General features: G+C 33.3%; 1 protein-coding gene across 2 annotated transcripts; it reads right to left on the bottom strand.

Moving 5' to 3' along the window:
- Positions 1 to 724: 724 nt before the first annotated feature.
- LOC131957138 (adenylyl cyclase-associated protein 1) lies at positions 725 to 21,251 on the bottom strand. 2 transcript variants are annotated; one of them, XM_059321855.1, is made up of 14 exons: positions 21,111 to 21,221; positions 17,299 to 17,355; positions 14,017 to 14,164; positions 13,494 to 13,597; positions 13,250 to 13,327; positions 12,929 to 12,982; positions 12,708 to 12,797; positions 11,716 to 11,907; positions 11,273 to 11,483; positions 6,860 to 7,041; positions 5,332 to 5,455; positions 4,932 to 5,014; positions 4,555 to 4,698; positions 725 to 2,327 (listed from the first exon to the last, which is right to left on the bottom strand). In XM_059321855.1, exons 3-14 carry the CDS (start codon positions 14,132 to 14,134, stop codon positions 2,247 to 2,249), a joined length of 1,461 nt encoding a protein of 486 aa, XP_059177838.1. In that variant the 5' UTR covers positions 14,135 to 14,164; positions 17,299 to 17,355; positions 21,111 to 21,221; the 3' UTR covers positions 725 to 2,246. The 2 variants fall into 2 exon arrangements, with proteins under 2 accessions (XP_059177838.1, XP_059177837.1); XM_059321854.1 differs by lacking the exon at positions 17,299 to 17,355 and having other exon boundaries at positions 21,111 to 21,251.
- Positions 21,252 to 24,833: the final 3,582 nt, after the last annotated feature.

Below are 24,833 nucleotides of genomic sequence, written 5' to 3'. Positions count from 1 at the left end.
GTTTTCCCAGATATGCCGAGTTTTTTGTGACACCGCAAGGCATTCTCCTACCACCTCACAAAATTTCAAGGGGGGTCGTCGTCGGAAATTTTTTTTCGTAATATAGCCCATATAAGGCGCCGGTAAGTCGAGGTCAGTTTTGACCCCCTGGGCATGGGTTCTAGACATGCTAGTGTTTTTTATTTTTAATATTTTTTTTTGTTTTTAGTTGTGAATGATGTTGCCTTTGCCTATTGGAACTTAGCAGGATACAGGGCAGGTGAAGTAGAGTTCACCTGTTTATTTGTCCTCAGTATATATCGTGGATAGTGTCGTCAGAGCCGTGCTCGGCCGGAATCTTTTTTTTTTAAAGATAAAACATGTCTGAGACTTTGCGGAACACTGGGCAGGTGAAGTAGTGTTGGGTAGGTGAAAAGTTCACATGTGACGACAGCATATGAAGAGATATGTGGTCAGACCCACACTCAGCCAAAATGTGTGTTTTCACAGACAAAAACATGTCTGAGTTGGGAGGACACTGGGCAGGTGAAGTAGAGTTGACCTCAGCATACAGATCTAGAACAAATATTTGCTGCATCACTGATGCTCAACTTAAATAACTATTGTAAATTTTAACCACAATTTCTAAAACAAAACAAAAAATCTCAATTTTTTTTTGCAGGATTACAATATTTCTCTATACTTCGTATATATGAGAAAGTAAAAAAGAAAGAAAACAGGTAAGTTCATTTGTTAGGCTTTTAATAATCAAGTTTAAACCAAGCATTAAATACCAGCAACTAAGAAATAATGACATACACAGTACACAAATTTAGGCTTTAAAAAATTACTAGTTTTATATAAATTAATACATTTTTAAAAATGTACTGTTAAGGTACCACTACTATAAATATCTGTATTATAGGTTCAACTGAAAGTGCTGAACTTGTATGGCTGAGGAGTACATATGTACATTTTGGTAAATTATTTTAAAAAGACCAATTAATGTGTACCATAAACAAAAAATAGCTGTACTCAATTTATTAACAGTAATTTTTAAATAACAAAGTGTAAAACGGTTAAGATGTCCTTAAAAAGAAAATTAAGTAGTATTATCTTGCAAAGTATCATTACTGGAAAATTCAAAACAGAAAATAAGGCTAAAATTTTGACAGTAAAAAATGCAGGATTTTATTATTGATATTGTTATCAACTTCAACCACTATAATATTTGAGTAAGAAATACATTTGTTAAAAGCAGCTAATGGTAATAGAACAATGCAACTTAAAATAACTAAATTACACTTGACAATTATCTCTGTTCAATAAAAATATTAATGTTTAGGTATGCTTATTTTACAGGTTCTACCTTCTTTTATATTAATTTTTATTGGCAATTATAACATTTTACTTTTACACAAAATTTAGAAATGGAAATGCTAACTTAACTGGTTTTAAATTAAATTGGTTGTTTAAAAGAAAAAATTGTCCTTACTTTACCAAAGTCAGTATACATACAGAGCTAGTCAGAACCATAACAATAAGTATAACAAAAAAAAACATTAAAAATATGCTTTTTCCAATTTAGGAAAAGTACAGTTAAATCACAAAGAAGTGGGCTTGGTAGAACCAATAATTTTATAAATGAATCATGCACTATTTTAATCAACAACTCACTGATTTATTGATTAATGACCAGTTAGTTACACGGAAATAGAAGAAAAAAACAAGATATTAAAATATAAATAAAATCAGTTGAACAGATTTCTTTAAATTGCATAGATATGAATCGTTACAACAAGCTTGTGAATCCCAAGCACTAGCAGCATTTTTAAAAATGACAAGGTGACAGTTGATACAAAACGTTTTTGTCTACATTTAAAAAAAAAAAAAAAACCACACCTAATTAAATCAGTCCTAAATTATTAAGTGAATATTTTAGCACAAAATTTTAAACAATAAATGTTAACATAGTATTGAAGAATAATTCTACTAGAATCTAAATGTTACACAATAAGCATTAATCTACAAAAACAAAAAGTTGCTGTGACCATTAGCTGATATAATTAGAAGAAAAATGCATCATTATTTATGAACTGGGTAAAATGTTTTGTTCAATAAAAATGTTTTTTAAACAGAAATAATTAAGATTTAACCCTATCTCAAACTTTCCAAGGTTAATGTTTTATTTGAAATACATTACTTAATGATATTTAAAATCAATTTATTATAGGGTAATCTTAATTACTACAAACGCTTTGCTTGAATTATATACTATCTGCAATAATGGTTACCATTGTTTGACCATTGTACTTTGTTTTAAACTGCTCAGGAAGGGCAAACTCTTTCTGTGGACAGAAAGTAAAAAAACATAATGTATATATATATATATATATATATATATATAATATACATAATATATATATATTATATATATTTATATGTATGTATGTGTGTGTGTTTATGAATTTATGGACAGAAAACAAAAAGAAAATAGACATACTCACAGAATCATGTAGGGTTAAATCAACATGAATCAAGAGAATAGTTTGTTTTTAACAATTGCTAACAATTTAATAAATTAAGAAATAAATTAAGACTAAAGGAAAATCAGCAGACATAGTATTCCAAATGATATCAATATTATAAATAAATATAGCTTTTCAAGCAATAAAATGTGCTCATGTGGTCAGGTGTGATATGGAAACGTGTGTCAAGAAGTGTCTATAATTACAATGTTTAGTAAAACAGTAAAAAGTATGATGTCAAGCTGACTTGCCAAATTTTAATAGTAAAGATGTTTCCAAATTTTTGTGGAACAACAGATGACCCCTACGGTAATTACCTTCATTGTCTAACACAGATTATCATCATTCAGTAGTAACCATGTACAGTTTGCTTATTTCTAAGCACATTCTTCTTCTTTGTTCTAAGTTGAAAGGGATTTCCTTTGATACAATTGAGGATTGAGTTAACATGTTCAGCCTGCTTTTCTTTCTAGATTTGTTTCCATAGCCTTTGTCCAGTTTTGGACAATCTTAAAGACAATAGGTGTTCCATTTTGGAGTTTTCTCTCCTAGATGGGTTATGTCCCCTGCTTCTGTGCCTTATCGGCCTAGGTATCCAAACTAAGGACTTATGCAGTTAGCAATCATATATGCACAAGAACTCAATGTTTTATCTATTTTTTTACCACAGTTAAAACAGTCTCACAGTTACTGAATTATTAATTGTTTAATGAAGAATAGTTTAAATAAAAGAAGTTCATGTTACTCTAAAATAACATTGTAAGTCTTGTCTAATTGCAATTTAATGTTTACCTGATAAATAACTTTAAGAAATTTTTTTTTACTTAAGTGGCAATTTTATTTGAACATAAAGCTAAACTGTACTAATCAAGTCTAGTTGTATTCTTGTTTTCAATTTTAAATTATGCATTACATTATTTTAAAGAATGGCATGGTAAAAAAGTCTTCAACTGTCAAGAGTGTAGATTTAGATTAATTATAATGTGAAAGTTTTAGGTTCAGATGATGGAAAATGAAAGGTATAGTAATTTTTCTTCTATAAACAAGACAGTCAAGACACATTGAGTTCAGTTTTTTTTAATCTGTTGGCCTATTCTATAGTAGGGGTCTCCAAACTTTCCAGCCTGAGGGCCACTTTAATTATCAAATACCAGTTCGGGGTCCGAATCAAAACATTGATGTTGGTTTTAATTATTTGTATAATATTATATTATTCAGTTATTATTTAATAACACATTGCTACACTACACGGGATAGCAAGTCATTGTATTAGAATTGTGAAATGGTTTCCTGGAAGCCAGAATAGCAAAAACTTCTGGCTTTAGATTTTATGTCCTTATCATCAACAGTGATCCAAGATTATCATCGGAAAAGTTTGTTCTCAACTTGTTCTTCACATATTTCATTCTTGATCATGTCTGTTCACACAGGTATGTTGTTACAAAAATTGAAAGGTACTTTGATGCATAAGTTTTGGAATTAGGAAAGTCTTCTTTGAGCAAAAACTTGTAAAAACCCACCAGTCCTTTATTGAACTTGTCCCTAAGGAGGTCATTTGCTAACAAACTCAATGACCTCCAGCTGCAGTTCATCTGGGCAATAGGCCACATCTGCTTCAAATGGGTTTTGAAACAGTCTCACTTCTACTTCCTTTGATTATGCTATATCGATAGATTACCAGGCTTGGAAGATGTAAAATTCATTTTAAAAACTGAATAATTTAGATTACTTTTGAAAAGTCACATCCTTCAAACATACCCTCTTCCTCCAATATATTGAGGTACTAGTTAGGTACAATATATTAATCTCAAACAAAGAGATTAGAAGGAGGACTGGTCTAAAAGATAAAAGTAATGTTCCCTTTTTGGACCTAAAGATCCATGGGGCAGATGAAGAAGAGTTCATGCTTCTTGATCTTGGCATATAGCTAGCAGCCAACTGATACTATATGTAAAATAAAGACAATGTGATGGCTGGAGAGAGGTTAAGTTTCCAAAAAAAAAAACCCACATAGATAGACTCCACTAGACAAAAATATTGCACATACATAGTCTCCGTCCCCCTGGGGAACTAAAATATTCATTTCAGATGACTTGGCAGTTACTATCTCTACATCAAGTGATGCAGGGCTGAGATAAACAAGGCACCCATCTGTCTTGTCAATGCTTAGAGTTGGTACCTTTCCAGTAACCTAAGAATCAGATTATACTGTTTTCAAGATATGAATCAATACTATTTTCTAAAAAGTGAGTTTACATTAAAAGTGAATAAGAAAGCTAAAATTGCAAGTTCATCTTGTGTTACTAAATTAAAAATGGATCTCACCACAAATGGTGAACTGGTTTAAAGTATTCAGATACTATACAGAGAGCTCTAAACTTGTTTCTATTAATGTTTCTAAATTTTAAATATAATATTTCTGACCTGAGCTTGCATACTCTGACAATTAACAAACTCAACTGAGGAGACAAGATCATCAAAAACTACAGCTGTTTTCTTACAAGAATCTGGAAACAAGATAACCATTAGTTTTCAATTATGTTAAGGTCTCTAACTTTGAACTGGTATAAAAAAGCATTTTAGTACTTTGAATTCCTAATCTGCTATTCATAAATATCATATTAACTGATTTACAAGCTTACTAGGTGGGGACAAAGAAGGAGCTTGTGAGTATATCATTATTTTCCCCAGTACAATGAATAATTTGCTAAATTCATAACATGAATTGGATAGTATCAAGTATGTGACATAAGTGTAAACAATACATACATTTTAAGAATATAAAATAGTTAAAAGAAAACTTGCTTACTCTAATTATGCTTACCTAATATGATGGAGTTGACCTTTCCTTTAACCTGAATAACAGAGCCTTCACATTTGTAAACATAAACAGTTTGCTTGAGCTCTGTATTGTCAAGAACAATGTTCTTGTTGTCTTTTTGGTACTCCTAGCAAAAGAAGATGAAACATATTTATATGCAAATAAAGAAGTTGTTTTACCTCTGGTATTCTAGCATATAAAAAAAATCATAAATTTCAGTTATTTTAAGTAACATACTGATTAAACTAAAATTCTAATTTAGGCGACTGAAAGTGAGAAATTCATTCAAAAGTTATACTGCAGATATTTTTTTAAATGCTTAAAACATTAACAAATATATCAATATGATATCAAAAGTAAATATAAATTTACTGCCTGACTAAGACCTTTGGCAAGAACAACAGGCAAAAGCAACAGAGATAAATCTTAAAACAATTTTTGGTCTCACTTTGTCCTCATCAAACATCAATAGACTAATGCTAAAACAAACAAAAAGTACAGAAAACCATAAAAATGTGTTTTTGTTTTTTCTATTGACATGGAATGGAATAATGTTTGAACACTGCTCAGCTGAAAAAAACCCACCTTTTATGTGTAACTTTTGAAGGTTTATTAGCTTTCATAGAATGTTGTGGTTGTTATAAGCTTTTTTCAATAAGTTAAAAATCTGCTCTAGGCATATTTTCGTTCTAGCATATTGGGCCTTGGTTTATGCCTTATCTAAAGCACAAAACCACCAGTTACATTCAACTTAAATATTATGTCACAAACTTCTACTCTCCCCTCCTCTCTGCAAAAACTGTCATGCAAGAGAAGGAATAGTCACAATTAAAAAGAAGAATTTGAATAAAAAAAGAGGAACACACTTTCAGATTCTACTTCAATGTGCAAGAAAAAAAAATTTTGATATGATTTTTAGCCCTCTAATCTTAATTTATTTATTCCATTCACTAATTTTTTTTATTACATAGTTTTGCTTTTTTTGCTATTTAGTGGGAAAAAAAACTAAAGTAGAACAAGACAATATTTTTTGTAAATTAGTTAACAATTCTGCAATAGGTGGAACATTTGGCAAGTCTGGTTATTCTCATGAAAATAAACAGTCTGAATTATTTTTAATTTTGAGAAAAACATTGCTTTAGTGTAGCAAGTCATTGAATAGAAGTAGTGACAGAAAACTTTTAGAATAGATAGGTGAAGAAAGTTAAGTTCCTCTGCCACAATCTTCTGTTCACACAAGTGGGCTGGTTTCCAAGGTAACTACATTTTAAAAAACTTGTTTATTTCTTTGCATTTTCTAGAATTATGTATATTTATACAAAAGTTATCATAACAATAACCAATGGGACAGCACTTTGGGGGTTGGAACTAATCAACAGCAATTATATCAACTTCTGGGGATGGAATTGCTATGAGATAAGAGCAATCTGCCATACAAGCAATATCACAGAACATATTAATTCTGTGACTTGAAGTACCATTGTACCTTATTAAAGTAAAATGTATTGAAATAAGTAATAATTATACTTACAATAACCCATTTTTTGTCTTGTAATTCAATTACTGGAGGCTTACTTAATGGCACATTGGTTTTAGGTGTTGGTTTTGGAGATGTCTGTGGCTTAGATGCTGGAGTTGGCTTAAATGGAGCAGGACCTTGGCGAAGAGCAGGATTTTTATGTGTTTTCATATCATCTGTCACCCTGCGCAGACCTGAATTAAAATAAATTTATGCTCATTAACTTATTTCTTCATTTTGTCTACAGAACAAAAAAAAAGAATATGTTAAAATACATTTTTTTTTATCTAATTAGTTTTTAATGATCTTTTAACTTGTATAGTGATAAGTGATGTGTTATTGGTGATGTGTTAGATGAGCCACCTTGCTGTTCTAAAATGAACTATGATCTACTAGACACTGCTTTATTAAAATCCTTTTATCTTTACAAGCTGAGCTCTCTGTTAACTGAGATATGTTTAAGCAGAATCCCATTTTAGTTTAGAGTTAACGGTAAACTATGACTACTCAAGGACTAAACTATCTTCAAAATTAAAATCAGCGCTAAAATGCTTCATATTGACTGAAAAGATCAAAAGCAGATATGGTATCTAAGCAGCTCATACAGTAATGATGTGTCAATAGTTTACAACACATAAAAAAACACTTTAAAAAGCAACTTTACTAAACCAATAGTATATTTAGCTGCTACTGTACATAAGTTTAAATCAGTGGTTCTTAACCTAGGTTTGATCGAACCTCAGGGGTTTGGTGAGTCTGTCTCAGGGGTTGTGATAGGATTTTGTAAGTGAGAACCTTTGAGCCCTAATATAAGTAGGTTAAACTAACCTTTATTAGGATAAGAGAGAAGTATCTATTTGCAAAAAAGCTAAACGCAATTTTTCATTTTTTAATGATGAAGAGTTAAAAGATTAAAGCCTTACATTTGACATTTTACACATCCATTTTTACAGTGATGTAAAATGTATGACAGATATTAATGTGGAACGAAGTACTGTAAACCATGTGTGAGTACTGATACTATTGTATTGTTAGACCAAATGGAGTCCAGATTTGTTGACATGTATGTTGTTGTGCAGAGTTCACAAGAAAGGCAACTACTCACTTGACAAGGGTGTGTTGTGAGCGGAGTAAACGGAAGGTGTGTAATGGTGGATGTTTATGGCAGTGAAGGGTTGTGATAGAAAGAGACGAGTTGTATTGACAATTTTATTTGGAAGAAATAGAGATTAAAACTTGTGTCTACTACTCTACTCTTGTCAAAAACAGTGAAGAATACCTTCACATTATCAAACAAATAAATATAACAATTATTAATGACAATAATTAATGCAAGAAAATAAAAGTGTAAAATCTTATACTACATTAATCTTTTAATAATCCCTTTTTAATTTTGTCATTAATGCCTCCCATTTGTTTTTGGAAAAATATGGTCAATCGAAAAATATTAGTGGACTGATTTCTGTAATACATTACATCTTCAAAGAGAAAAACAGAGGATTCAAAGAGAAAAACAGAGGATATGATATTTGAAAAGTTGATATTCTGCCATTAATTATTATTGTAAAACACATGTTGTCATATGTTTTGTGATGGTGTACTCCTTTAATATTGGAGAACCTGGCAGGTTCTCCTCAATACACACACTTCCATAATGAGTTGTATGTGTGTGATCTGTTACTTAACAATTCCAGCTTATTTTATATGTGATGATTACAAAACATTGCTTTGTAAAATTTGATAACTTTTTAGTCTGTTTTTTTAGTCAATTTGGGCATAGTTTAACCCCTTAACACAGACTGTCGCTAAAACGCGACATACCGATTTGACGCTTAGAATTTGTGCATAGGTACATTTATACTACTGCTGCTGGTCGTTGTGCATCGGTACCAATGGTCACGTTGTCAAGTCAAAATTTATGACGTCACACTCATGCGCATCATAAATATTTTTACTTTTGAATTCAGCCTACTTACATTGATTATTTTTACTACAAAAAATACTAATAGCTTTATTATTCACTCTTTTATGCAGGGGTGCCACTAATTTTTTTATCGAATCCTGAAAATCATTCCCCAAATTTTACCAACCCTTTTTTAGACATATGGTTCATATTATGTTTACATTATTATATTCTATAGAGTCCTTAAGTGGTAATCTCTTATACAATCTTCTAACAAAAATTAATATTTAAAGTATTGTGTTTATAATAAAATTTGTTTAAAATATTTGTAGACCCATCTCTACCCCCAAATATGCTATTCTACAGCCCCACCCACTCCCCAATGCACATTAACCAAAACATCTTGTTTAGAAATGTGTTTAGCAGGCCTGAACTATATAAGGTGGTACCAATGTACAATCACACTTAAGTTATTTCAGCATTGGCTAAGAAAACAAAAGTTGCGATGTAAAAATGACATCACACCCATGGTTATGACTAGCCTAGCCTTCGCGGCAGTGGACATCTACGCATGCACGAAAGGCGTTAAGGTCCATAAGCGTGTATAAATGCTCAGGTGTCTTGCTAATTAAAACAATTATCAAGTTTATTTGTTTTTAAAATGCAAACCCGGAAATTTTAAACTCAAATTTTTGCTAATCCAGAAAGTGAAAAAAATATGATTCTCGAATCGGGAAATCTGGGATATCCTGGAAAAGTGGCACTCCTGTTTATGTATATAAACAGTATAAATCACATATGAGAATAATTTAGGAAGTTATCTTCTGATTACTGTTTGTGAAGTTTTTGCCACATCCGGCAACATAAAATTGTACTAGGATGTCAAACAGGTATAGAAAAATAAGATGCCTTGCCAAGCTGTGATTTCTTAAAGTATGATTATAAATAAGTAAAGGATTTACAATATAGTCTTCCCCTATGTATAAAAGTGCATTTCTGAACGTTGCGGTCCATGCAGCAGGTGAAGTAGAGTTCACCTGTTTCACTGACCTTGGCATATGGAGAGAGATCGATGCTGGAATGTGATCATGCACTCAGTATAATATGACAAATTTATCTTTGAAATAGCATTGTAAAATATTAGGAGAACATAAAAAATAAATAGACAACAGGAAGTGAGTTGGTAGACCACTATCCTTGATACCCTAAAGATAGGTCTTCACAGTGAATAATAACACTGAGCACAGACCTAAACCTCGTAATAAATATAGTACGGTTGAATACTGAAAAAAGTAACAATTGCAGTGCTATTGAGTACCCATAACAGTGGCATTTAGTACTGACAGCAAAGTTATTGAGTACTCAAATCTTCAGCACTGAGTACCAAAACACATGATTCAGTAGTAACACTGAGTACTCAAGCTTCAGCACTCAGTACACATGGCTTCAACACTCAGTACCCTCTGTTTCAGCACTGAGTACCCATAGCAGTGGCAATATGTAGCTACAGCACACTCATTGGGTATCCATAGCAGTATCATTCGAGTTCAACAGCAGTAGCACATAGTACCAAAAGCAGAAACATTGGGTACTATCGCCAATAGCAGTGAGTACCCACACCGGTGGCACTGACTACCCATAGCAATGACATTAAGCACCCACAGCAAATAAATTGAGCATGGAAAAATATACAATGGCTGTCATTTTGGACAGTACGTGTTCACTTGCTTGTTGTGTAGAGCAAATATGGGTCAAATGAGAAATATGCGTCTTTATTAGCTGACCGTGAATAGAAGTTCATGATAAGGGCGTAATCAGGGACATCGAAGGCTATATACATTGAGGAAGTCTTTTTATATGTGGTGTTACTGTAGTGTAGTAGAACCACAACAACGTTTCAAAATACCCATTCATAAGAGGTATACAGTACAGTGATCAGCAGGTGTAGCAGAGTTATGTAACTCTATGCCTGATCAGTTAAAACTATAGGTTTCATGAATTTTACGAGTCACATCTCCTTGCATACCCATATGTTTAGTTGGTGATATCCTATTGTTTGTGCCTGGATATTTAGAGAAATGCCTGTCAGTAAAAATAGTACAATGACCCAGCCTACAATTTTTTAAGTCACTGTTTGGTCCATTAGTACTTAATATCGCGAATTCTCGCATACCGTAATTAACATAAAAAAGTCCAAATATAAAAACAACAATGTACCTCAAATTCAGTGTCAGTATGAGAGAAAATCAGCACAAATAATTTTTTACATGCTTGGTACATAATTCAGGCATTAAGGGGTTAATGAATTCACATGGGTGAAGCAATGAGTAAACACTCTTTTCAACCTTCACTTCACATTTGTACAGGTTTCCTCCAAAAAATGTTATAAAATTTCCATAAAAAAGTGGAAAACTGACTTCCCTAAGAGTACAAGATACTTACTCTCATCTAAAAAGATCAGAAATTGGAATAAGGTCTGGTAAGTGCAGACAATGGGAATGGCCAAAGCAAATAAAACTCACCTTGGGTTACTGCTTCTCCTTTATTTAAAGCTGCAAACAATGCAGCTTTAGCAGCAGCACTTTCTTCATCGTTTTTGTTACTAGCACTCATCTCGGGTGGAGGTGGGGGACCAGGTGGTGGTGGTGGTGGTGGTGGTGCACCACTTGCTGCTTTTGGAGGTGAAGTGACTTCATTGCTAACTTTGAGGCTGACAGATTTGGCATCTTTACCCTAATTAATGTACATATTTTAATTTCAAAAATACATTTTACAACTAATCAAATTTCTGTTAGCTTTGACCATAAGAAAATAAAATTAATTATGATCAGAAGAAGAAAATTTAAAATGAAGTATCTACCCATCATTAAATTGACATATTTAAATTAGTGATATCTGAATCTTTTTACTGGATGCATTTTTCATGCCTTTAAACAAAAAATTTTTTTTTTTTAAATGTTATGACCTGTGGATTCCATGCCAAGCCTGTTGTGTGGAACTGCTTAATGTATGCCTGAAGCTCTGTAAGAGTACTGATCCATGACTTGCTCCATTCTACATGCTTAGCGTCTTTTTCTTTAAAATCCTTCAGTACACGATTTGTATAGAATGTCCCAGCATCTAGCATTTCTTTCACATATGGACCAGGAGCAGGGCTCTAAAATTGCAGTTATAGAGAAATCAACTGAATCCATAAAAATAAAAAACATTTAGCACAGTCGCTACTAATAAAGTTGATACAATAGTTTATGGGATAAAATAAGTTTAAACATTGGTGTAGAGAATTTATATAATATGGGATCTCACTGCCGCGCAGTAGAAAACAGAATATTCTCCGGTTCAGATCTCAAAATGAATTCCACATCATGTCTGTGAGTTGAGGAAAGTAAATGCAAGGTCACTGAAACTTGTGAACTCTGTTTAACCCTGCCCTATTAACCTGTTGGTCTACAACTGTTTTTTAAATATTTTTTACAAAAATGTATATATATATATATATATATATATATATATATATATATACATATATATATATATATATATATATATAATTCTCTTCTGGGAGACGCTAGAAAACAAGCTGTAAGCTTGCTCCCTACCACCCCCACCCCTACATGGTCTGGTGAGCTGTGGTTCACGCTAAATGTTTACAAGCAGAGCCGGGTTTAGTGACGACTATTAGGGGCAGATAATTTAGTTTGAAACAATTTTAAACGCAGGGGGGAGGGGGGGTAACTAAGTAGAGTTTACTTTAACGGAGGGGGGGAAGGTGGGGGGGTTATCGTCCTTAACGAGCTAATTATAGTGTTTTAAAGAAATATTTTCAGTGGCAGTGTTGGTACTGTCGAATTCACAAATTATGAATTACTGAAAAGTAGAAAAAACAAAAACTAAATAGCGGCGTATGATATGCCGCGGGTCGGCTCGTATATATATATATTGATATAGTGTACTTACAATAGTCACCCATCCTAAAGATGCAATAGATTCACTTATAGCAGAAAGATGATTAAAGTATTCACTTTTACGATGACTTTCACGAAAATCCTGAAATTATTTATCAGAAGAAGAACCATCAGGAGTTTATTATGACTATATTCAATTTTATTGTCAGATTAATAATACTATAAATAACTGCTTTAAAATAAAAAACTAAGTGATGCCAGTTAACACTTTACCTGAACAGCTTGCAATTTATCTGCCGATGATTTTAAGAGTTCCATAAAAGTATTCTAAAAGTATTGAAATAAATGTACACAAGCCTTAAAATTAAAGTTTCAATATACAGCAAATATGGGTTTTGAACAATTTGGTAGTTTCATAAAGGAAAAAGAAATTTTATTCTTTAGAACAAATCAGCTCTTAAGTTTTAACAGAGGAAACCATGGTAAAATTTTTAATATACAGCATTTATTAAATCTCTTATTTCAATATCTATAGGCAACATATAAAAAAAAAAAGAAAATGACTCATTAAACTATTAATGAAGTAAAATATACCTGATCAGGTTGTTTGCTCTTAGATACTACAACTAAAAATGTCCTTTGAGTATCAAAAGCTGCCTTTACAAGATTAGCCTATTTTGTATGAATAATAAGAAAATTAGTTTTACATAAATGATATATATATATACTCAACAAGAAGAAAATGCTGCAGCTATTAACAATAATTTATTGTGATAAAACAAACAATGGTTTCTAAGAGAATAAAAACAACGAAACAGAAAAATATTGAAGGTTATACCTGAGTCTCGACATCTCCTCCAATCTCATGAGAAACCGACAAAAACTTAGCCAATTGTCCAGATAAAATGTCATCATAGGCAAGAACAAATGGAGACACAGTATCTTTTGGAAATTTTTTAAATAAACAGATTTTTCACTAAAAATTAAGTGTTTTGATAAAACAACACTTTAACTTAAATAAGAGATTTTAGACGGTGACTTTATATACGCATACACACATATACATACATTTATACATACATTTATACATACACACATACACACATATACATACATTTATACATACATATACATACATTTATACATACACACATATACACACATTTATACATACATATACATATATATACATACATACATATACACACGTTATATATATATATATATATATATATATATATATATATATATAGTATTTATACATTAATATACACACATATACATATGTATATATAATCAAATATAAGTAATTTATGATAAAAAAATTAATGTTTTAAAAATAGTTTCTAAATGCTATTTACCAAAATCCCCTCCAGCAGCAGGAGCAGCAACACCAGATTTTAATTCCAGGGATTCAAGTCTAGATGTCACAGCTTCTAGCCGTAAGACAAGATCTTGTAGTGCTTTGGTGTCTCCCATAACTTCAGAGTCAGTCAAAGATGCTAATACCTGAGAGGTTAAAACTTTAAGTTGATTGCCTAGTTCAGGAAGTCTAGCTTTGGGAGCCAAGTAAGATTTGGATTCGGCTTCACTAATTAATTTTTCTAATTTTATAAGATCTATATTTATACATTCAAAATTGTCATTGAACATTGGAGATTCTTCAGACTTAGTAACAGATCTGTGAGATACAGCTTCTCCCACTGAGCTGGGTGCTATAATTAATTCAACCTTAGATTTGTCAGAATTTAAACCAGAATGTTCAGTAACTGTGTTTGATTTGCTCTCTTCAAGTTTAGTTTGATCATTTACTGTGAGTTTAGTTTCAATCTTAGATTGTAATTTGGGTTGATATGTTATTGCAGTTTCCTTCTCAGAAATGGAACTGGGCTTTATCTCTCTTTCTGTTGAATGCCCTTGACTAGATGAAGGCAGAGTTTCTTTCTTTGATGCAGCTGTCTGAGATGTGTTTTTTTGCTTCTCCTCATCAACAATATATTTGTCAGAATCTTTAGCACAACAACAAAACATCATTGATACACTTCTCTCATTTCTGCTAAAGGCTCTGTAGAACAGCAACAGAAACTGCTGTGGAGTTTTTAAAGTATCCAAAAATGTTATATTCAAATAAATAATTAGAAACAGTCTACTGTTAAACCACAGTTAAATATAACATCTTTACTTATTTCTAAATAGTAAAATAGCTTGCTAGTTTTGTTTACAATTAATTTTAACATAATATTATGTCCATTACAAGAATAAAACACATTTCACTTCAAGTCAAAGCATCATCTGACATGACTCAATTTAGGTATTACACAATATAAATATTATTGCATTTTTTGTATAAAAGGCTATTAGTTAAATCTTGAGTTAGATGGTGCAATATTTGGTATAGTTATAGAATCAATAATTAGTACTTCTAAATTAAAAGTAGTTGCATATAAAATATGTGCCCATTTTATGTTCAATGCCTCTTAATCAATTGTATTTAAGTCTTAGCTTATAGCTTATTTAAAAATAGTATTGTGTATCAGATTAAGCTGTATCATAATATTTGTTAAACTATTTTATTCTTAGGTTACATGGTTTAGTCAAGTTCCACCTCTAAATGTGCAAAAGCAAAGAAACTATCTTTCCTCTATCAGAAGGATCCCTTACCATCCTAAATGATGGATACACTGTGAAACCTAGTCACTTAATACAAGGAAATGAACACTTTGCTTTTAGAAAACAGGGTAGGGCAGTAACAGTTAATCTTTCCAATATCAAGTAGTGTTAGTTTGGTTTTTATTTAGATTTGTAACAGCAATCTAGGTTTACTGCCTGGCTATGTATTCAGAGATGTGAAATCATTTTAGCACAATTGACAGCCATTTGTTAAGTTCAATTATTAAATCCTAGACAGTTAAGACTAGTAATGTTAAGAGAAAAGCATACTAATAATCATTCTAAATTCTATAAACATACTTTGACTCCTCCCCCTCAAGTTAAGTCAAATACTAGACAGGAAAGGGTTAATGGTTCTGGCTTTAACATTACATAGGAAAAAAAGCTAGCAATCTAAATTGTCTAAATTAGGAGTCTAATTTTTATACTTTGAATATTTAATTAAAAAACAACTAATCCAAGTTTAAAAAAAGCTCAATTATTACTACAGTGCAGTTTGTTATGTGTTAATTTACATCCACTCAGGTGTATGGTTATTCTGTGAGAGGAGGGAAAAGTGGTGCTATCATCATTACAAGTTCTTTATAATGACTAAATTACTACTACATAAAAGTCACACTTCTATTAAAACAAAAAATACAAATTAAACCAAGTAATTATAGCATGTAAAAATTAAAAATGTGTAATCACTTTTTTTTAAATGTTTTTTTTTTTAATTCTGTTGATAAATTTTTAAGTTGTTAATTGTTGTTAGCATACAATACCAATAACAAATCCAATGTAAATTTGCAATGACTATTAAACTTGAAATTATTTAAAAGAAAAAAAAATCATCTTCTTTTATCTTACAATTCAAATATATTTTTACCAACCTAACAGCTAGATTACATTTTTTTAATACTCCAATATTTGACAAGCTGATTAGTCATAATAAAAGACACAATAAAATAAAATGTTTTCCTGACAAACTATAATTTTGCTTGTATAAAGTTTATTGTAATATAAACTTTATTAATGTATAAATCTCATATTACTTTTGGTTTTAAAAAAAAATTGATTACTGAGAATTAAAGTTTACAACATTAAAGAGAACATAAGCAGAAAAATGCAGTAGATAGGTGCATGTGGAATCCAGACGACACCAACAAAACAGCTATTTAAAACCAAACATCTTTTTTTAATTTAAAAAAAAAAAGAAATAAAACTACTGGTCAACTGTGCTTTTGGATGGGGTCATCCATTTATGACATGTCCACCAGGGGGAGGGGTCCAGAAAATCAACTTTTATGGACACATGTGCACAGGGGGGTCAATGTGCATGAATGTGGGGTCAAATATATGAATGACACAGGCATTTCTCATGTTAGAAAAACATCAGCTCAAATAATGAATAAATGTATAAGAGATGTAACTGTATGCCACCCGTCTCAGAAAACAGTTGCAGTTGCTTTATTTGTGGACGCCATAAATGGATTACCGCTTATTTTAAAATAACTCTAAGTTCATCACAAGCTTATTTTAAAATAACTCTAAGTTCATCACAATATGCCAAGAGTAGTAAAAAATTCTATCTTTTTATACATATATATATATATATATATATATATATATATATATATATATATATATATATATATATATATATATATATATATATATACACACATATATTTATTTATTATACACACTGTAATAATAAAGTACACTTAAAGGAGGCTCATTAAAACAATGTATAAATAAAAACTACAAAGTTTCACTAGTGAAGCGAATCCAAATCCAACAATATCAAGCTCAAGGGAAACAAAATTGTGCTACTTGCTACATTACAGTAAAGAAAAAGAAACTGAAATATTTATTTTACATTATTACTAATGTAGAAAATAAAACAAATTAGATCTATTATCTATATATATATAATATATATATAAAGCAATGTGTATGTTTGTGTGTTTGTCTTTTACTTATTACTACACCTTTTATCTGATCACCATGAAACTTTGGGAAGTTGTTGAAGACTCCTGGGGAGGTTTCTGTGGAAACAAAATTTCAATTTCGCATGTGCAGCTCCCCGGTAGAGTGCAATTTGGCATCCCTTGTTATCAAGTTAATACAATAGTTTATGGGATAAAATAAGTTTAAACATTGGTGGAGAGAATTTATATAATATGGGATCTCACTGCCGCGCAGTAGAACACAGAATATTCTCCGGTTCAGATCTCAAAATGAATTCCACATAATGTCTGTGAGTTGAGGAAAGTAAATGCAAGGTGAGTCACTGAAACTTATGAACTCCATTATTTTTCTATACAGTCGTTTTAAAAAGTGCGATCGATTATAAATAAAATTTAGTCAAGGATTATAGTAGTCCATTCTTGATGTATAGTGATCTTTAAAATGAGCACCATTGTCAGTGTGATTAAACCCTAACCGTGGACAAATTAGGTGTTGGTCATGTAGATGGTGATTGGTGTTAGGTGTGCAAACCACCTATGGTCAAATCACTTGTGATCAAACCCCAGCAGTGGACAAACCCTCACTGTGGTCAAATAATGTGTGGGCAAACCACTTATGAGGTCTTTCATTTTTGACATCCACCTGATTCTTAAACTATTAAACTTCTGAAATTGTTTCATCTTAATTTTTTAACGCCCGCTATGATGGCTAACTCATTAAACTTATTTGATTAAAAATAAACATGAAGTGATCTCCCCTAAACTTTCTCGAATATTCTTATATAGCACTACGTGGTATGGCAACTCGGAATATAGACATGATTTTTAATTACTTAAGCTTTTAAAAATAGAATAGAATCTCCTAGAAAAAAGAATTGCGCACCAAGCGAACGCCTAAACAAAATGTGCATAATAGTGCGGAATATTATTAGTACTTTATAAATTTACATGCGTTTTTTGAGAAATTGGAAATAGCGTGAATTACTACTTCCTGTCAACGGAAATTACTCAAAATTTGATAGAAGGTAGAGAATTAGATCTTTTACTAACATGTGAAATTTCATTTATCTATCTGAAATAGTACTCAAGCTATAGGCTTATCGGTTATCGGAAATCGCTGAAAAGTTGATACGGATCTACGATTTTGATAAAATACTTATATATGAAATTTCATCAACCTAGCTGTAACGGTACTCAAGTAATCGTGTTTACACACACAAAAGACACACGGACAAGATTGCAAAATTATGTTTTTCCGTATCAGTGAGGTGTAAAACGTCGAGATTTGTTAAAATCTCGATTTTTTTTTTTTTGCACAATTACAATTTCTCTATACTTCGTATATACGAGAAAGTAAAAATGGCACATCTTGCTTGAAGACACATGTCATTTTTTTTTACTGTCTCGCACTAAATTTCAGCAATAATTTTATTTAGTAGAACTTAACAAGACTTTATGTGTCATCAAGGCTTAGCATATGCGTGAATTGAGTAAACTAACAGGTGCTTTATTTCCAGAGACTATTGAAATGATGGAACACAATTATTAATTATATCTAAGTGCAGCAGTTTCTATAATAATATCAACAAAGAATAAATATTATGAATATATGGCAAGAAAGAACAGGTCAGGTGAAAGTGCCTTTTTGTTAACATATGCATTTTGGAATGAAAATATTGCCTTTATGGAAGGCATCATTTTCTTTAGACTGTGCATGCATAAATCAATGCAAAATTTAGTAAAATGGGCTACTAATAAGTTATTCTACTGACCTAGGTGGATATCCAAAGTTCAAGACAGTTACAGTTTAATTGTAAATTTAGTAGATTAGTGAATTAGTCCATCTAGCTAGCACTAGCAGCAATTCAACTAACAACTAATAGAAATCTAGATCTAAATTTTGAAACTTGATGAGAAATATGATAAGGATCAGTAATCTATAATTTTAGGCATGTCAATTTGACAAAAGATTTATGGCTAAGGAAGGAGGTAACTGATGAATATGGCTGTGATAACTTTATATATAGGCCTAATATATATAGGATTAGTATACTAAATTATTATTGAAAATGAAATTGCAGACTTTTTTGGAAAAACTGACATTACATTTCTAGAATCTCCCTCAATACAAAACTGTTTATACAGTTAGTATTAATATAGTGAGTTAAGCCGTAAGCCAGGGGTCGGCAACCTGCGTCTTGCTAGCCGCATGCTGCTCTTTTCATGTCCATATGCAGCTCTCCAGCTCCTTGCACAAATATTAATTATTGATGTTATATAATATCATTTTTACTCGACGGTGCGGTACGAGTTTACCCTGCGCTCAGTGACAAGTTGTTCGAACCAATATCTAAGTCAGTTAGTCGGAGTTAGCGTGAACCACAGCTCACCAGACCATGTAGAGGTGGGGGTGGTAGGGAGCAGGCTTACAGCTTGGTGTTTTCTAACGACTAACGTCTCCAAGAAGAGAATTATATATATATATAGATATAAGTTAAGAGCAAAGACCCTTGATCTACCTAGTAAAAGTCCTAGTTACTTCTTACTAAGTTCTTCATAATAGTAGTTACTAGTTAAGTTACAACTTACAAGATAGATCAGTGTTCACTATTTCAGTATCTACTAGTAGATCTAGATACAATTCTAGATCTAGTAGTAGTAGATTTACTAGCTAGATCTAGTATTAGATGATAATTGTAAATATTGTACGTAAACTAGGAAACAGAAACGTATGCCAAAGGGAGATAATTGCTTTTCCCTGCCTTTTTTCAATTCACTTTATTACCTTTCTTTAGGCTATTAATTATTTTTTTCAAAAAAATTGGAACAAACTGAGTCAAAACCGGATTGACTGAACAAATTACTTTTTTAGGTGAAAAAGCGGAACGGTTCTGCTTTTGGCTGGACGGTAGGCATGTCTGCATATAGGCTTGTGCTATTGGCGGAAAACATATCAATGGTAAAAAGGCTCCGGACTAAAATCGATTTCTACAATCATATGTCAACTTGTTTTTTTTTCTAACTTCAAACCTGGCCATTTTAAAACTCAAATTTTGATAACCCGGGAATGGATAATCCGTAAAAGTGGCACCCCTGAAAAAATTGGAAATTGTAGCAACCATAGCAAATCATATGTGATTATACTTAGGCCTATAGTTTGCTCCAATACGAGACTAGTTTTGTGCGCCTTAACTCTAACCCACGTGAACAGGCGAGACTACAGTACCGTAAGATTAGGCTCATGCGTAGTCCAAATCTCACGATATTTGGGGGATGAAAATAATTCCCAGCCATTGTGAAAATTTACCAGCTAGGCCTATTCTTCGGGAAATTTTATCTTAAAATTCTCTTTTTTTCCCCCCCTCTGTGGGAACCCTAATCACTAGCAGGTTTTTTAAAAAGAATCTTTTCTTAATCTATGCCTAAATAAATAGGCCATAATACAAAATTTTAAAATAATAAAATACGCTAAACTGGAGGTGAACATGAAGCGAGGAATTTAAAAAATATGCTAAAATGGAGTTTTACCGAATCTAGATCTCTAGATTTAATTTAGACCTAATCTAATAGTTATGTAAACATATAAGATCTAGGCCTAGATCTATCTATTTTAATTTATTTTTAAAAATTAGAAAAGAGGAAGAGTGAAGAGTTGATGAAGTGAAGTGGAAGAAGACTCAAGAAGAGTCATCAATCAAAATCGCAAAAGTGTAGTAGCAAGTACAAATGCATTCTAGCGCCTAGATCTAGATCTCGTTCTTTAGTAAAGTACAGCCCAAACAACATCATTATAAAAGCTAAAAAAAAATTTACTCGTAAAATAAAATTCTTACCTAAACTAGAGCTAGTCTAGATCTAGCTTAATCTGAAGTGTTTATTTTAATTATTGATTGTTAGCCTCTTCCGTGTAGGAGGGCGAGGTTAGCGGATATATCCCAGAATGCAAATGTATTTCCTGATCAAAAATAGAACATCTTGTCACAATTCTTTAAAAAAGCAAATCTTTATGAAAAGAATAAAAAGATTCTATAGGACCCTAGGCCAATAAAGCAAAGTGTTCGGGTGCCCGGGGCACTTCCCGGCGCCGCAGGGGCTTCAAACACCGGGGCCCGTGCTTGTCAGCCGTAAAGTCGACGATGAGGAGGTCAAAACTGACCGGCGCCTTATATCGAAAAAAAAAACGTTTGCCGAACGCCCCCCCCCCCCCCTTTGATATTTTGAGAGGTCATAGAAGAACGCCTAGTGGTGTCAGAAAAAACTACCCATATCTGGGAAAACTTCGAAAAGTGGTCAAAACTGACCAGTCGTATTTCTCTATATAATATTTGTAATTTACAGGAAAAACAGAGGGTAATATCAACACAGATTTTAGGGCACTTACCGTCTGTACATCTGGCTAATTGTTTGCAAGCACCTTGGTAAATGATTAGGCCGTATGGAAAAACTGTCGGTTCTACTCAAAGTCCTCGACGAGGGCTAAAAAAATGACCGCGAGTGAAATTCTCCTTATTAGAGCTATATAACGAAATAACTTTTGGCGAACGACCCCCATTGATATTTAGTTAGGCCGTAGAAGAACTACTAGGGGTGTCAGAAAAAACTCGCTATATCTGGGAAAACTTCATAATTCGGTAAAAAAAAAATGAACAGTAGTATTTCCCTATATAATCTTTAAAATTATTTGGAATTTCAGGTAGGAGAGAGGTGTAGGTAATTTCACAGTCAGTTGGGGTTTGTAGCGATACATGTACAATCTCACAAAAAAGTTTATTTATATGCTAATTCTCTTAATGGCTTGCCTGACAATGCGACAACGCCTGTAGGTAGTGTTATTATAACGGGCCTCCCCTACTGAATGCCATTCTTTGTACAGTAATAAAGAGCCGGGGGCCTATTTGGAACTTTTAATTATTTCTTGAGTAGAAAAGAATGTGCATTTCCATTTTCTATTTAAAATTATCTACATAAAACAAATATTTACAATGAGAAAGTTAAAATTTTTAAAAGAGGGAAAAGGGCCCCTTTTTTATAAAAAAAAAAGTATAAAAAGTGTAACAAAAAATCCCCCAAACAGTTCATCCATATTTATTTATACGTATTTATCTACATAATTTACTTTTATTTTAATAATAATAGGTGCATGCAAAAAATTAGCCTGCTGTACAGACGGTTATTTCACTAAAATCTGTGTTGACTGATGCTTTCACGATGGCGGGGGATGGGGGTGGGTTGGGGGAAGGGAAATGGAAGGGAGAGTAGTATTCACTAACTATGAAGTACTGAAATGTAGAAAATAAAACAATAGCGGCGTATGATACCCCACGGGTCAGCTCTTATTCTTATATAACACTACAGGGGATGGCAATTCGGGATATAGACATGATTTTCAATCCATTTTAATTACTTATACTTTTTAAAAATAGAATAGAAACTCGTAGAAAAAAAGAAGTGCGCACCAAGTGAAAGCCAAATAATCTGTGTTTGACAATGCGGAATATTATTAGTACCTTATAAATCCACATGCGTTTTTTTTAGGAATCGGAAATAGCGTAAATTACTAATTCCGGTCAACGGAAATAACTCAAAATTTGACAATAGGCAGAAAATTAGATATTTTACCTATTTTGAAATTTCGTTAATTTATCTGTAATAGTAGTCAAGTTATAGGCTTTTGAAACACCAAAAGTAGAATAAGTTCCACTTCCGGTTATCGGAAATCGCTGAAAAGTTGATACACTACCACAAATTTGATATAATACTTGTATATGAAATTTCATCAAGTGTTAAGCGATGTATCTGCTCACCGTTCCGGTGTAACTCCTTTCCATTTATCTTGGCGGAAAAGCACTCCCTCAACTACCTTTTCTTCTTTTAATGTAACACAATTGGTTACTTTTCTGTGTTAAAAGCAGTGGGCGGAACTAGAAATAAACCGGGAGTGATCTCCCCTAAACTTTCTCGAATATTCTTATCTATAATAATAGGTTTCGCTGTCTGTCTATCTATCTATCTATCTATCTATCTATCTATCTATCTATCTATCTATCTATCTATCTATCTGTCTGACAAGAACGCTCTAGAGAAAACACAAGGAATTTAAAAACCTGCACAGTAATTCGAAAACGAAATATGACGTCGACACATTTAGCGTAGAGTAGAACATAATCTCAAACCAGAGAGTGCACACAGTAATGTAATGACGTCATTGAAACATTGAAAAAAAGGAAATGTTGTCTAATCTAAATGGTTTGCGTGAAGAGTTTCTTGCATACAATTCTTCGGGTAGGGGCGAAGCCCCACCCCCGCGTAAGAACGTCTGAGGGGGGGTGGGGGTGGGGGGGGGCGGGTTGAGTGGGGGGGGGGGTGGTTTTAATTAGACTTTTTCCTCCCCGGAGAGGGGTGGGGGTACTTGAAATTTTCGGGGGCGGGGGGTAGAATTTTCGGGGAGGGGCGGACACTGGAAAAAGTATATAATTTATATTTCGTTGAATGGGACGGTAGACATGTTTTTTTAGGGGGGGGGGGGTTGTGGGTGGGGGGGTGGGGGGAGGGGGGGGTGTGTGGGGGGGGGGGGGGGATGGGGGGTGAGTGGGGGGGGGTGGTTTTAATTTAGACTTTTTCCTCCCCGGAGAGGGGTGGGGGTACTTGAAATTTTCGGGGGCGGGGGTAGAATTTTCGGGGAGGGGGCGGACACTGAAAAAGTATATAATTATATTTTGTTGAATGGGACGGTAGACATGCTTTTTTTTGGGGGGGGGGGGGGGGGGGGTGGTGTGTGTGTGTGGGGGGGGGGGTGGGGGTGAGTGGGGGGGTGGTTTTAATTTAGACTTTTTCCTCCCCGGAGAGGGGTGAGGGTACTTGAAATTTTCGGGGGCGGGTGTAGAATTTTCGGGGAGGGGGCGGACACTGGAAAAAGTATATAATTATATTTCGTTGAATGGGACGGTAGACATGTTTTTTTTGGGGGGGGGTGGGGGGGTGGGGGGTGGTGTGTGTGTGGGGTGGTGTGTGTAGGGGTGGGGGTGGGGGGGGTGGTGTGTGGGGGGGTGGTGTGTGGGGGGGGGGGGGGTGGGGGGTTGGGGTGGTGTGGGTGGGGGTGTGGGTGGGGGTGGTGTGTGTGGGGGGGGTGGTTTATGTTTAGAGAAAAGAGACAGCACTATCAACCTAGCGCCCGGTGTATCCTTCCTCAACGGGCCATTTTTCTCGTCTATAATAATAGTTTCGCTGTCTCTCTATCTATCTATCTATCTATCTGTCTGACAAGAACGCTCTAGAGAAAGACAAGCAATTTAAAAACATGCACAGTAATTCGAAAAACGAAGTATGACGTCGACACATTTAGCACAGAGTAGAAAATAATCTCAAACCCAGAGAGTGCTCACAGTTATATGACGTCATTGATTTCGCGTTAACATTGAATAAAAAGGAAATGTTGTCTAATCTTAATGGTTTGCGTGAAGAGTTTCTTGCATACAATTCTTCGGGTAGGGGCGAAGCCCCACCCCCCGCGTAAGAACGTCTGAGCCCCCCCCCCCCCTCCCCAACTCAAAAGAAAT

The sequence above is a fragment of the Physella acuta genome, unplaced genomic scaffold, assembly GCF_028476545.2.
Source record: "Physella acuta isolate Inbredline_101_S28 unplaced genomic scaffold, ASM2847654v3 ptg001213l, whole genome shotgun sequence".
NCBI lineage: Eukaryota > Metazoa > Mollusca > Gastropoda > Physidae > Physella > Physella acuta.
Note: the sequence above shows the minus strand (reverse complement) of the source record. Positions and strands in the feature narration are given on the sequence as shown.

Bases quoted from the DNA above. Each gene is read 5' to 3' on its own strand.
- LOC131957138 (XM_059321854.1), bottom strand. From the start codon at position 14,134: ATGGGAGACACCAAAGCACTACAAGATCTTGTCTTACGGCTAGAAGCT. The intron at 13,328-13,493 runs GTATAACCTTCA...CATACAAAATAG, and splicing joins GAGGAGATGTCGAGACTCAG to GCTAATCTTGTAAAGGCAGC. The intron at 5,456-6,859 runs GTAAGTATAATT...TTCTTTTGCTAG, and splicing joins AAGACAAAAAATGGGTTATT to GAGTACCAAAAAGACAACAA.